This window comes from Manis pentadactyla, chromosome 9 (assembly GCF_030020395.1).
Source record: "Manis pentadactyla isolate mManPen7 chromosome 9, mManPen7.hap1, whole genome shotgun sequence".
NCBI lineage: Eukaryota > Metazoa > Chordata > Mammalia > Pholidota > Manidae > Manis > Manis pentadactyla.
The window spans coordinates 98,776,759-98,791,887 of NC_080027.1; the positions used below are offsets into that span (position 1 = coordinate 98,776,759).

The 15,129-nt window shown below is 41.0% G+C and overlaps 1 protein-coding gene across 13 annotated transcripts in view; it reads left to right on the forward strand.

Annotated features, from left to right (window-relative positions):
• CDC42BPA (CDC42 binding protein kinase alpha) overlaps positions 1-15,129 on the forward strand; it is a 303,926-nt gene that overhangs the window by 115,992 nt on the left and 172,805 nt on the right. For all 13 annotated transcript variants that reach the window (XM_036918407.2, XM_057507866.1, XM_036918400.2 and 10 more), the window contains exon 5: positions 1,331-1,479. In XM_036918407.2, the coding sequence (XP_036774302.1) occupies positions 1,331-1,479 (149 nt within the window). The remainder of the gene's footprint in view (positions 1-1,330; positions 1,480-15,129) is intronic.

The window sequence follows — 15,129 nt, forward strand, 5'->3', positions numbered from 1 at the left end:
ACAGTGGAGTGTCCTCCAATTAAACTGGATTCTGACACTTCTACCAGGAGATAGCATCAGATTCCACGGTGAAGGGCTCAGTCCTAGAAGACTCCTCCACCACCCTGCCTCCCGGACACAAGTCCAGGTTGTTACTTGGGCTTCTGACCCACAGACTATTGAGGGTCCCACAACCCCCTCCTTGCATTCAGTTAATCTGCTAGAGCAGCTCACAGCATTCAGGATCAGCCCAATGAAGGAGATGCATGAGGCAAGGTATGAAGAAGGGCACAGAGCTTTCATGTTCTCTCAGAGCACACTACCCTCCCAGCACTACCTCCTTGTGTTTACCAACATGGGAGCTCTCTGAACTCCTTGCTTCTGGGTTTTTATGAAGGCATCATTACATAGGCTTGATTGATTAAATCATTGACCATTGATGATTGATTCAACCTCCAGCTCCTCCAGCTCCTTTCCTCTCCAAGGAGGCTAGTGGTGGGACTGAAAATTCTAACCCTCTAATCTTGGTTGGTTCTCTGGCAACCAGCCCCTATCCTTAGTTACCTAAGGGCTTTCCAAAAATCACCTCTTTAACATAAATTCTGGTGTGGTTGAAAGGGGCTTGTTACAAATAATAAAAGACACCTTTATCTGTCACTTAGGAAATTCCAAGAGTTTTTAGGAACCCTGTGCTCTGTGCCAAAAAATATGTTTGAAAATATATGTTTCTTATTATAAATCACAATATCAAAATAATATACTGTAAGAGTCCATATCTAAAATTGGTTGGCTTCTGTTTATACATTCCTAAGAAAAACCCATTTTGATATTTATACACTATTGGAAATGGGAAGAAAAACATATGGTGGGGATTACTATATTCTCTATAACAGTGATTTCTACATGCTGATCCACATGCTGATTATAGTAAAATTTTACTGATCCAAGGTGAAATAAGGAAAAGGTAATGATGATAAAGATGAATTTATTCAAGGTAAATGACTGTCTTATAGTCTGAGCTTTTAAATCATTTTTGGGGAATTAAAATGTCTGTTCTATGAAATGGTGGAACTGTGGTCTGTTGTAGGTGATGGTGATGATCTTATTTTTTCATATTGTTACTTTGCAAAATACAAAACAATGGTAATCCTGTGTTTCCCCTGCCACAGTTTTTTAAAATTTTATTTTACTGCTTTATGAAATTTAAAAGTCTTGTAATCATCTAACATAGCTTCTTGTTAATTAACAACAAAAATATCTGGCTCAGTGTTGTTTGACCTTGGGTCACATTAAACATACTATGTTTTCACCCTTACTATTAATTGAGTACATTTTACCTTTTTGTTCTTAGTACCTGGTTATGGATTATTATGTTGGTGGGGATTTGCTTACTCTGCTCAGCAAATTTGAAGATCGATTGCCTGAAGAGATGGCCCGATTTTACTTGGCTGAGATGGTGATAGCTATTGATTCAGTTCATCAACTGCATTATGTACACAGGTAAGACCCAATGAAGGAGCTGACTGCATAAATGTCAAAAGAGATGTTTTTGTAAGAAAGTGGTAATTTTGATAACTATGGAATAATTTTTTCTTTATAAACTGTTTGACAGGTGTGATTAAAAAGTTTTCCTACAAATGTGTGTTATATATTGTATACAGTTTAAAATGGAATAAAGAAAAAAAGCAGGCCTGTTTACAAACTGATTTTTACACAGGATTATTCTTAACCTGTTGACATGTTAAACATCTCTTTCTATGTAAAAAGCTTATAAAAATTTATGTGTAACAAAAATTTTAAAACATACTGGATGGCTTAAGAGACAGTCTCACATTTTAAAACAAGAGAAACAAATCATCACAGAGTTACTGGTGAATTAATCATTCAGACGAGGAAATCTTTGGGTTGTGCAAAATGTAAGGAAGAATGAAGAGATGCTGAGGAGAAGGAAGTACAGGTAGTGCCGTGTTACAGGGAAACGCAACCATTTTCTAAGACAGTGGCTAGAAAATGTTAGCTTGCATCGGAATCCCACGGAGGGCTTGCAAAAACCCAGACTGATGGGTCAGCTCCAGCGTTTCAGACCAGTAGGTGGAGGGGGCTGGGGGCTGGCCTCTCCCACGCCTCCGCAGGCCCTCCTCTTGCTGCTGCTCTCGGCCGAGCTCTCCTCCGACACAGTGCAGCCAGGTGTTCTGCTCCAGCACAGCAGTGATGGCTCCTTTTAGGTTGTGATTGGTGAGAGTAATGTCTGTGAAGAGCAGGATAGTGGAAAGGAAGAGGGATTTTCTGTTTCAGTGTATTTTTAAGGTGAGGGTATTTTCGGCTGATTGATTTAATTTAATTAGAAATGAAGTTCTAGGACATTATGAAAGGAAAAATATTTTTATTAAAAATTTTGTATTTATCAGACCTCAGTTTTGTTCTTGCTTATTCATATGCTTTTCTCTGTTCGTACCTGAGAGTCATAAATTGTGTTAAAAGTAAAAACACAACATACTTTGAAAATTGTAAAGCACAGTGCAGCGTTGTGAGTTAAGTATTACAGTCACAGGATAGTAATGTGGTTTTGAGAGTGAAAACAAAATGAGAAAACAGTTCTTTTTTGTTGCTTGGACAGTAACCCAAGATCCTAGCTGAGGACTGTCATTTACAAATACTTTAAAAATATCATTTCATTGAACATTTAAAGAATCTTTCTCTTAGACTCATGGAGTTTAGAGAAACTTTACCTAGTTCATATCTAAATTCTCACCAAAAAATGACTATTTCTGAAAATACTTTATCTAAATTAGAGATAGTAAATATGAGGCATTTGTGTTACCTTCCCTTTGGCCAGGCTTGTGACAAATATTCTTAGCTGATCCCAGGACGCTTTCTGACTGACCATATATGCAGTCTTATAATTCTCAACATGACATTCCAGGTAACAACTGTCTTTCTATATTGACATTGAAAGCTTTGTCAACACTGAGCTCTGCTTAAGTACATCTTAATTTACAAGGTATACTTACTGTTATATGAACCCTATTTATTCCATTGTTGGACAGCTCTAATATAGAATTTGACTTTATTTTAAGCTGAATTTCTTTTTCTCCTAACCATTGGTTCTAGTTATGCCTTCAGAGTCATATCATAATCTTATTGATCTTATAGCTATCATGACTCTCTTCTTTTTATTTTATTTTATTTTGGTTTCATTAATGTACAATTACATGAACAACATTAAGGTTACTTGACTCCCCCCATTATCAAGTCCCCACCACATACCCCATTACAGTCACTGTCCATCAGCATAGTAAGATGCTATAGAATCACTACTTGTCTTCTCTGTGTTATACTGCCTTCCCCGTATATCCCACCCCCACTACATTATGTGTGCTAATCGTAATACCCCTTTTCCCCCTTTATCCCTCCCTTCCCACCCATCCTCCCCAGTCCCTTTCCCTTTGGTAACTGTTAGTCCATTCTTGGGTTCTGTGAGTCTGCTGCTATTCTGTTCCTTCAGTTTTTCCTTTGTTCTTATACTCCACAGATGAGTGAAATCATTTGGTACTTGTCTTTCTCTGCCTGGCTTATTTCACTGAGCATAATACCCTCTAGCTCCATCGATGTTGTTGCAAATGGTAGGATTTGTTTTCTTCTTATGGCTGAATAATATTCCATTGTGTATATGTACCACTTCTTCTTTATCCATTCATCTACTGATGGACACTTAGGTTGCTTCCATTTCTTGGCTATTGTAAATAGTGCTGCGATAAACATAGGGGTGCATATGTCTTTTTCAAACTGGGCCCCTGCATTCTTAGGGTAAATTCCTAGGAGTGGAATTCCTGGGTCAAATGGTATTTCTATTTTGAGTTTTTTGAGGAACCTCCATACTGCTTTCCACAATGGTTGAACTAATTTACATTCCCACCAGCAGTGTAGGAGGGCTCCCCTTTCTCCACATCCTTGCCAACGTTTGTTGTTGTTTATCTTTTGGGTGGTCACCATCCTAACTGGTGTGAAGTAATATCTCATTGTGGTTTTAATTTGCATTTCTCTGATGATTAGTGACATGGAGCATCTCTTCATGTGCCTGTTGGCCATCTGAATTTATTCTTTGGAGAAGTGTTTGTTCAGATCTTCTGCCCATTTTTTGATTGGGTTATTTGCTTTTTGTTTGTTGAGGTGTGTGAGCTCTTTATATATTTTGGATGTGAACCCTTTATCGGATATGTCATTTAGTAATATATTCTCCCATACTATAGGATGCCTTTTTGTTCTACTGAAGGTGTCCTTTGCTGTACAGAAGCTTTTCAGCTTGATATAGTCCCACTTGTTCATTTTTGCTTTTCTTTCCCTTGCCCGAGGAGATATGTTCATGAAGAAGTTGCTCATGTTTATATCCAAGAGATTTTTGCCTATGTTTTTTTCTAAGAGTTTTATGGCTTCATGACTTAAATTCAGGTCTTTGATCCATTTTGATTTTACTTTTCTGTATGTCCATGGCTCCTTTATCATATTTTAATTGACCATATAAGCTTGGGTTAATTTCTGGACTCTCTATTCTGTTCCACTGGTCTATGAGTCTTTTCTTGTGCCAGTACCAAATTGTCTTGATTACTGTGGCTTTGTAGTAGAGCTTGAAGTTGGGGAGTGTAATTCCCCCTTGTTTTATTCTTCCTTCTCAGGATTGCTTTGGCTATTCGGAGTTTTTTGTGGATCCATATGAATTTTAGAACTATTAGCTCTAGTTCATTGAAGAATGCTGTTGGTATTTTGATAGGAATGGCATTGAATCTGTAGATTGCTTTAGGCAGGATGGCCATTTTGACAATATTAATTCTTTGTATCCATGAGCACGGGATGTGTTTCCATTTATTGGTATCTTCTTTAATTTCTCTCATGAGTGTCTTGTAGTTTTCAGATACCCCTTTCACTTCCTTGGTTAGGTTTATTCCTAGGTATTTTATTCTTTTTGATGCAATTGTGAATGGAATTGTTTTCCTGATTTCTCTTTCTGCTAGTTCATTGTTAGTGTATAGGAATGCAACAGATTTCTGTGTATTAATTTTGTATCCTGCAACTTTACTGAATTCAGATATTAGATCTAGTAGTTTTGGAGTGGATTCTTTAGGGTTTTTTATGTGCAATATCATGTCATCTGCAAACAGGGACAGTTTGACTTCTTCCTTACCAGTCTGGATGCCTTTTATTTCTTTATGTTGTCTGATTGCCGTGGCTAGTCCCTCCAGTACTATGTTGAATAGAAGTGGGGAGAGTGGGCATCCTTGTCTTGTTCCTGATCTTAGGTGAAAAGCTTTTAGCTTCTTGCTGTTAAGCATCATATTGGCTGTGGGTTTGTCATATATGGCTTATTATGTTGAGGTACTTGCCCTCTGTACCCATTCTGTTGAGAGTCTTTATCATGAATGGATGTTGAATTTTGTCAAATGCTTTTTCAGCATCTGTGGAGCTAATCGTGGTTTTTGTCCTTCATTTTGTTGATGTGGTGGATGGTGTTGATGGATTTTCGAATGTACCATCCTTGCATCCCTGGGATAAATCCCACTTGATCATGATGGATGATCTTTTTGATGTATTTTTGAATTTGGTTTGCTAATATTTTGTTGAGTACTTTTGCCTCTATGTTCATCAGGGATATTGGTCTGTAATTTTCTTTTTTTGTGGTGTCTTTGCCTGGTTTTGGTATTAGAGTGATGTTGGCCTCTTAGAATGAGTTTGGGAGTACTCCCTCCTCTTCTGCTTTTTCAAAAACTTTAAGGAGGTTGGATATTAGTTCTTCACTAAATGTTTGATAAAATTCAGCATTGAAACCATCTGGACCCTGAATTTTGTTCTTAGGTAGTTTTTTGATTACTGATTCAATTTCCTTGCTAGTAATCTATTCAGATTTTCTGTTTCTTTCTGGGTCAGCCTTGGAAGGTTGTATTTTTCTAGGAAGTTGTTCATTTCTCCTAGGTTATCCAGTTTGTTAGCATATAATTTTTGATAGTGTTCTCTCATAATTCTTTGTATTTCTGTGGTGTCCATAGTGATTTTCCTTTCTCATTTATGATTCTGTTTGTGTGTGTAGACTTTTTTTCTTGATTAAGTCTGGCTAGGGGTTTATCTATTTTGTTTATTTTCTCAAAGAACCAGCTCCTGCTTTCATTGATTTTTTTCTATTATTTTATTCTTCTCAAGTTAATTTATTTCTGCTTTAATCTTTATTATGTCCCTCCTTCTACTTACTTTGGTCCTCATTTGTTCTTCCTTTTCTAGTTCATTAATTGTGAGTTTAGACTTTTCAAATGGGATTGTTCTTTCTTGAAGTAGGCCTGTATTGCAGTATACTTTCCTCTTAGCACTGCCTTCACTGTGTCCCACAGATTTTGCAGTGTTGAATTTTTGTTGTCATTTGTCTCCATATATTAGTTGATCTCTGTTTTTATTTGGTCATTGATCCATTGATTATTTAGGAGTATGTTATTAAGCCTCCATGTGTTTGTGGGCTTTTTCTTTTTCTTTGTGTAATGTATTTCTAGTTTCATACCTTTGTGGTCTGAGAAGCTGCTTGGTACAATTTCAATCTTTTTGAATTTACTGAGGCTCTGTTTGTGGCCTAGTATATAATCTATTCTTGAAAATGTTCCATGTGCACTTGAGAAGAATGTGTATCCTTTTGCTTTTGGATGAAGTATTCTGTAGATGTCCATTAGGTCCATCTGTTCTAATACGTTGTTGAGTGCCTGTGTCTCTTTACTTTTTTCTGTCTGGTTGATCTGTCCTTTGGAGTGAGTGGTGTGTTGGAGTCTCCTAAAATGAATGCATTGCATTCAATTTCCCCCTTTAATTCTGTTAGTATTTGTTTCACATATGTAGGTGATCCTGTATTGGGTGCACAGATATTTATAATAGTTATATCCTCTTGCTGGACTGACCCCTTTATCATTATGTAATATCCTATTAGTTGCATGAAATATCTTTTTCCATCCCTTTACTTTCATTCTGTGTATGTCTTTGGGTTTGAAGTGAGTCTCTTGTAGGCAGCATATAGACGGGTTTTGTTTTTTTTATCCATTCAGTGACCCTATGTCTTTTGATTGGTGCAGTCAGACCATTTACATTTAGGGTGATTATTGATAGGTAAGTACTTATTGCCATTGCAGGCTTTAGATTCATGGTTACCAAAGGTTCAAGGGTAATTCCCTTACTATCTAACAGTCTAATTTAACTCACTTTGTATGCTACTATAAACACAACATGGAGGTTCTTTTTTTTTTTCCTCTTTTTTCTTCCTCCTCCATTCTTTATATGTTAGTTATCGTATTCTGTACTCTTTGTCATCCCTTGATTGACTTTAGGGGTAGTTGATTTGATTTTGCATCTGCTTAGTAATTGATTGTTCTACTTTGCTGTGGTTTTACTTCCCTTGATGACGTCTGTTTAGCCTTAGGATTACTTCCATCTGTAGCAATCCTTCCAAAATGCACTATAGAGGTGGTTTGTGGGAGGTAAATTCTCTCAGCTTTTGCTTATCTGAAAATTGTTTAAACCCTCCTTCAAATTTAAATGATAACCTTGCCGGTAGAGTATTCTTGGTTCAAGGCTCTTCTGCTTCATTGCATTAAATATATCATGCCACTCCCTCTGGCCTGTAAGGTTTCTGTTGAGAAATCTGATGATAGCCTGATGGGTTTTCCTTTGTATGTGATCCTTTTTCTCTCTCTAGCTGCCTTTATCTTTGATCTTTGCCATTTTAATTATTGTATGTCTTGATGTTGTCTTCATTGCGTCCCTTGTGTTGGGAGATCTGTGCACCTCCATGGCTTGAGAGACTATCTCCTTCTCCAGATTGGGGAGTTTTCAGCAGTTAAACTCCTCAATAACACTTTCTATCCCTTTTTCTCTCTCTTCTTCTTCTGGTACCCCTATAATGCGGATATTGTTCCCTTTGGTTTGGTCACATAGTTCTCTCAATATTCTTTCATTCTTAGAGATCCCTTTTTCTCTCTGTGCCTCAGCTTCTTTGTATTCCTCTTCTCTAATTTCTATTACATTTACCATCTCTTCTACTACATTTAATCTTCTTTTAAATCCCTCCGTTGTATATTTCATTTCAGATATGGAATTTCCTAATGATTGAATCTCCATCTTAAATTCGTCCCTGAGTTCTTGAATATTTTTCTCTACATTCATGAGCATGTTTATGATTTTTATTTTAAACTCTCTTTCAGGAAGATTGGTGAATTCAGGTTCCTTTGGCCCTTTTTCTAGGGTTTGTGAGATTTTGCTCTGTACCAGGTTCCTTTGACATTTCATAATTCTATGTGGTGCCCTCTCGTGCCCAGAAGCTCCATTCTCTGGAGCTGCTCAGCCCCTAGAGTGAGGTTGGGGGCTGTAGGGGAGCGGTGCTGGTGCCTGGGGGGAGGAAAGAGCTGTTTCCTGATTGCCAGCTGCTGTGCCTGTCTCCAGCATCAGAGCCTGTGGGCTGAGCACACGGATGTAAGCCTATGTGCTTGGCATCTCTAGCTGTTGTAGGCAGGGCCTCCCTCTGGCTGGCCTGATGCCAGCGCATTGACTGCTGGTTTCCGAGCAAGTGCTGGCAGGCCAAGAGGAAGACACAGCAGGCTGCATGTTACAGTGGGGGGCATCAGAGCTGAGTAGACAGCCAGGGGGATGGGGCACCTGAAGCTCCTCAAAGTTCCCAATCTGCTGGGCAGAGTGCGTCCAGATAACCTTGTACACCTATCCCTTCTCCTGCGCAGCCAACTCTGTGCAATCCTCACTCCTTCAGCAGCCCTCTCGCTGCTAGGAAGCCTCTCAGACTGCCTGCCTTTCCTTTATCCCAGAGCAGCCGGAAGTGCATCCCTGTTCTTCACAAATGGCCAGAATCTCAGTCTCTCAAGCACTCTGCCTATCCCAGCTCCCCAACCCCACCAACCTCCAGAGCACCACACAATGTAGGTTTGTGCTCCAAAGGAGACCTCCAGTGGTGGGTGTTCAGCAGTCTTAGGCTTCCACCTGCTCCCTGCTCCGTTTCTCTTCCTCTGCCGGTGAGCTGAGGTGGGGGAAGGGCTTGGGTCCTGCCGGATCAAGGCTTTCATACGTTACCCTGTTTTGTGAGGTCTGCTCTGTTCGTGAGGACTGTATGCAGTCTGGTGCAGCCTTCTTTCCTGTTGCTGTTTTAGGGCTAGTTGTATTAACTATATTTTCACACTGTATGTTGTTTTGGGAGGAATTCTCTGTCTCACCTCTCATGTCACCATCTTGAATCTCTCTCAAGATGTCATTTTTTTATGGCTGTGTAATATTCCCCTTTGTACATTTACCACATATTTATCCATTCATCTATACATGGGCATTTAGGTTGCCTGTACATCTTGGCTCCTGTAAATAATGCTGCACTGAACATTGAGTGCATGTATCTTTTCTAATTGGTCATTTTGTTCTCTTTTTTGGTATTCCTATTTTCAGTTTGTTGAGCAGCCTCCCTTCTGTTTTGTATAGTGGCTGTACCAATTTACATTTCCACCAACAGTATAGGAGGGTTCCCTTCTCTCCACGTCCTCTCCAACACTCATTATTTTTTGCCATTTGAGTAATGGCCATTCTGACTTGTGTGAAGTGGTATCTCATTATGGTTTTGATAGTGCATTTCCCTTATGATTTGTGATGTTGGGCATCTTTTCATGTGCCTGTTGACCATCTGTATGTATGTCTTCTTTGGAAACATGTCTATTCAGGTCCTGTGCCTATTTTTTAATCAGCTTATTTTTTTGGGGGGTATTTAGTTGTATGAGTTTTGTATATCTTTGGGGTAGTAACCTTTTTTCAGGGATCATTTGCAAATATATTCTCCCATGTAATAGATTTCCTTTTCATTTTTTTGACTGTTTCCTTTGCAGTGCAAAAGCTTTTTAGTTTAATATGGTCAATGAACTTCTTAAAATGTGAGTATCATTTTACAGTAGACTGTTTTCAGCAAGTGCTTCATTGAAGAAATGTTTGAGTTCTCTTTTTTAAATGGCATTATGCTAAACTATATGAATTTTTACTAAGTATAGCATACAGTTCTGACTTTTAAGAAGCTTCCAGAAGAAATAAGTGAAAATTAAAATAATACAAGTTAAGTAACTAGAGACAAAAATATAAGAGATTGATTTAGTCTGGATTGTGAATGTCCAAATGAATTATACAAGCAAATTACAGTGAACTCAGAGAAGTGAGTAAAGATGAAAAGATGCTGCTTATTAAAGTGTTAGTGACTACATAACTGATACATGCAGACCACTTCCTTGTTATTATATTGAGAAACCCAAGAATATTAAGGTGATAAAAATACTCATAAGAGCTATTATTATTATCTTCTACTGAGAATTACCCCAGTAGCTTCTTCCCTTTTAAAGGAGGCAGGGAAAGGATACATGCAGTGGGATGAGGAGAGAAGAGATATGGTATTGGTAGAACAGCTAATTCTGGTCAATAATCTTTGGCAAAATTAGAAACAATGAGTGGCTAATGGAGTTGAAATGGTTTAAAGATGTCAGTTCTCCTCAAATTGATCTATAGGATTAATGCAATCCTTATCAAAATCCCAGCAAGATTTTATTTTTTAGACCCAGGCATAAATAGTATGGTTGAACTAATCACCCTTAACAATCCTAACTCCTTCCCATCTCTTTGCAATAGTGATCAGGCCTCACACTAGTGGTTCCTGAACAACTGTATCTAGCTACAAATTAATATTATTTCATTTTCTGTGTTTATGACAACCCATATTGACTTTTAGCATAGTGAAAACTTTTATTTCATTTCTAATATTTAAATGTGCAATCTTATTACTTCTGTAACGTAACTACTGGAGGATTTAACTTTAATGGCAAAAGAACACAGTTATTAGGGGAGTCTGGAATAGGCTCCTGAGTACATGATTTTATAGTCCTTGAACTGTGATCCAAGAACGGCTCAACAGAGCCCAGCTGTACTGAAGTAGTTGATGGACTTCCTTCTGGGAGGGCTCTTAGGAGGAGTCCCTCCCCTCTCCACCTAACGTTCTTAGCAGTCCTGTAGCTCCAGCAGAACTTGATTTGTACACTGACTCTGGACTGCAGAAACCCTCAAAGTTCCAGGACAGAGGCCCACCTCTCTTCCTTTGGTGAAGATATTTTTTAGATAAAGACAAGCTGTCGCGCGCCCCGTCCTCGCCGGCACGAACAGCACGCAACAACAGCAGGATTCTTCTGCAGAAAGCTTTACTCTTCAGCTCTTTGTGAAACAAATGTGTCGGGCAGGACCCAGACGGGAAGAAAGGGTCTGCTTATATAGGCCTCATGCTCTACGCTGATTGGTGCTGTTGCATAGGCCTTAATTAGCATGACACTTTGGCCTGATTGGTTCATATGCTCAGACTCAATTTGCATGGGTTTTTGTTGCCCAAGTTGTTTTTCTCCCTTATGCAGGGACTTCCTCTTAAAGAGGGCGCCATTTTCAGGGTGCGGCAGGCGCGGCTACCAACATCTCCCCCTTTTTTGTTTTATAGAAACTCAGAACGGAACATGTCAGCTGAGGCGGAGATAGAGGCCTGATCTCCAGAAACATTTGATGTCCTATTTTCGGAGAGGGGTTTGTAGACATCTACCCCTATGCAATCAGGCATGTCTCTCAGAGGGGTCCAAAACCTCTTGCAGTGCATAGCCTCGCATCCTCTAGCAGACGTTGGGACCGTCTGATGCAAAGGGTCTGGACCTGTTCTTTTGACCCTCTTGCATCATGAGTTTCTTAGTGAAAGCTGCAGCTAATCGATAAGGTACCCGGGCCTGGTGCAATGCCACAAGGGCTCAGGGTGCAAGGGCTACCTCAAGCTAAAGCTGAGCTTCTTTATTGAGCATGTTGAGCCATACTTGGGGAGAGGCGCCAATATCTACCGCCATCAAGGCTTGAGCAAGGATCACTTTATCTTGCCTGTGTTGGGCACGGAGCCTGCATAACAACCAGAGTAGGAGCATGAGACCTCCAAGCATGAATACACCCATCCCAGCCATGCCCGCCCACTCTTTAACGTGGGAGAGAGCTCTGTGGAACCAGGAAGAGAGCCCTTCTGCTACGGAGATATCTAGCCGGGTGGAGTTGATGTGGGTTATTTCTCGCCGTAGCTCTTCCAACGTTCCATCAAAGTCTTGGGACCAGTTTCCTGAAAGATACTGGGACAGGCTTCGTGACAGATTAGCTGCTCGCGTAAAGTTTTCATATTGTATGCTAGTAATGCAGAGAGCGCGAAACTTTCGCTCACATCCCAATTGGGCTAACTGCCAGAGCACATCTGGTTGCTCTTCCACTAGATCTACTCGCTGATTGAGGACCATTATTCCTCCTTTCAGCTTGCCATCAAGCGTGGACTGATGGTCAAGGGCAGAGGATACTGATTCCGCAAGGTTATTGAGTTCTGTAGCTGATTTGATAGAGGTGTCTAAAGCTATGCCAGCTGCGGTGGCTGCAACTGCGGATATGGAGATTAGAAGCACTATAGCGGCTGTAGCACCGAAGTCGCGTTTCTCTCGAAACAGTGTCATGGTATTAGGTGCGTCTACTGGGACGGGGACCCAACGAGGAATACGGGCTATTAAGGCATTGGTAAAGTTAAGTGCATCCCAGCACTGAGACAGAAAACAGGAGGTATTGGAACAGGAGTTAAAACCATCGTTGGACAAGATAAACAGGAATGGGGGGGAAAGGCATACTGGAGCTGGTGGGAAGGGGAGCCTGGGGGCTCCCTGCGTAGAATTGACCGGGGAACAGAAACGAGTGGTAGGGCTTGAGGATTTCACATCAGTATAGCACTGATAGGTCATGTTGTAGCTGACGCCTTTCCCTCCACCCAAAAGGGCGGATAGTGGGGACAGGTCTGTACAAGAGCCATTAATGCCACACAGCATCCATTTGTGAAAAGGATTCCTGTTCATAGGCTGGGAGTAATTGCTATCTTTTATCAATGCTGTTCCCCAACTTCTACCTTCGGTCATATCTGGGGAGATAGTGAACCTCTGGTGTGTGTCTGCCCAAGTCACTGTAGCTGACTGGCAGTCTGTCCAGGGCCATGGTTCTCCCTCATAATCACCTAAACAGTGGGGAGCATATTTGGGTTGACGGAGGCTGGTGGTTGAGTTAAGGCCTCCGGGAGGGTCTACAAATGTTCCATTGATCCAGAGAACATTCTGGGGGATCGTTAGGTTCTCGGCCCCCCCAAGCACGATCCCCGTTATCGGATCACTGAACCAGCCATATTTTCTCTGCTTTAGGGAGATACAGTTGGTTAGATTCTTAGTGGTGAAACATAATGATCCGTCGGTTACAAAGGATCGGTTTTCTCCCAAAGGAGCTGTGTGGTGTCTTTTGCCAGGTATGGCAGATTTATGCTAGACTTGGAAGTAAAAAAACGTGGAAAAGTCGCTGCATTGAAGCGGACGGGCATGGGCTTAGGAAAGGCAGACAATATTCCCCATCTCAGTACTCCCTGAATCGGGGTTCCCAGCGACGAGAGCAGGATCAGTAGGCACAGAGAGGTCATCTCCTTTGTCCAGGACCTTCCTTGTCAGGCGCTCTGGGATCCAGAAGGGGTTTTCTTCACCCTGGGGGAAAACACATACAGCTCCCCTGGATCTTATTATAATTGGATCCGGGCCTTTCCATTGGTTAGATAATACATCCTTCCATTTCACTAGTTCCTGTGGGTCTTTTGGCCACTGATTATGGCGGTCCGCCGCTGTATGGCCTTGAGCATCCAGGTTCAAAAAATTGAGAGTGAAGAGTGCTAGGGCTATAGCTGTTTTGGGTGTGGGGGGTATGTCCTCAATTCCCCCTTTTTGTTTAATTAGATAGGATTTGAGAGTGCGGTTCGCGCGCTCCACAATCCCTTGACCCTGTGGGTTGTAAGGAAGACCAGTGATATGTTTAATTCCCATGTGATGACAAAATTGAGCAAATTTGGCAGAAGTATAGGCGGGACCATTGTCTGTTTTGAGGATTTGGGGTAACCCCCATGCGCTCCAAGCCTCAAGACAGTGGTGAATGACATGGGAAACTTTCTCTCCAGACAATGGGGAGGCAAAGATGACTCCCGAACAAGTATCCACAGATACATGTACATATTTCAGCTTCCCAAAGGAAAAAATATGTGTTACATCCATTTGCCAAACCTGTAAAGGCTTAATACCTCTAGGATTGATCCCAACATGAGGTGTGGGAAGAAAACTGCAGCAGTGTTGACAGCTAAGAACAATGTTCCTAGCTTCGGTTCTGGTTATGCTAAACCGCTTGCGCAGTGTTTCAGCAGTGACATGAAATTGTGAGTGGAATTTTGAAGCTGTGGCGACAGGGTCTAGCAGAGGGAAAGCTACGCTTCTAGTCGCAAGGTCTGCTAGCTGGTTGCCGCGGGCCATAGGCCCGGGAAGGCCCGAATGTGCTCTGATGTGGGTTATATATAAGGGTGATCGTCTATTAAGTAATTCTGATTGCAGCTGCTTGAACAGAGTGGCTACTGTGCTGGATGCTTTGATTAGCCCGGCCACTTCCAGATATTTGACTGCATTAACTACATAACAAGAATCTGACACAACATTCAAGGGTCCAGGGAAGGTTTGTAGAACCTCTAAAACTATGTGGCATTCTACTATTTGTGGAGTATTGGGCGTATAATTTTTTGTTACAATTTTGCCGTTATGGACATAGGCACCCGTACCAGTCTTGGATCCGTCTGTGTAGACTGTTTCTCCATGTGGCAACGGGGTTAGGCTAGTGATCCGAGGGAACAGTAGGGGATGATTTTTAGCAAAATTGATGAGGGGATGTTTTGGGAAATGATTATCAAAGGTTCCTGGGAAGCTATAAGCAAGTATGGCCCAATCATCATTCATAGCACATAATATTTGTATCTGCTCCATATTGTAAGGGGTTATGATTGTTGCTGGAGCTTTCCCAAAATGTGTTAATGAGTTTTTTACTCCCCTCAGAGCGAGATTGGCTATGGCAGCTGGGTAGTATTCTATCGTTCTAGCCTGAGAGGCTTGGGGATGGATCCAGATCAGTGGCCCTCGTTGCCACAAGACTGCAGTTGGCAGTCCCGGAATAGGAAGGATGCATAACTCAAAGGGTTCATTTAATTGTATC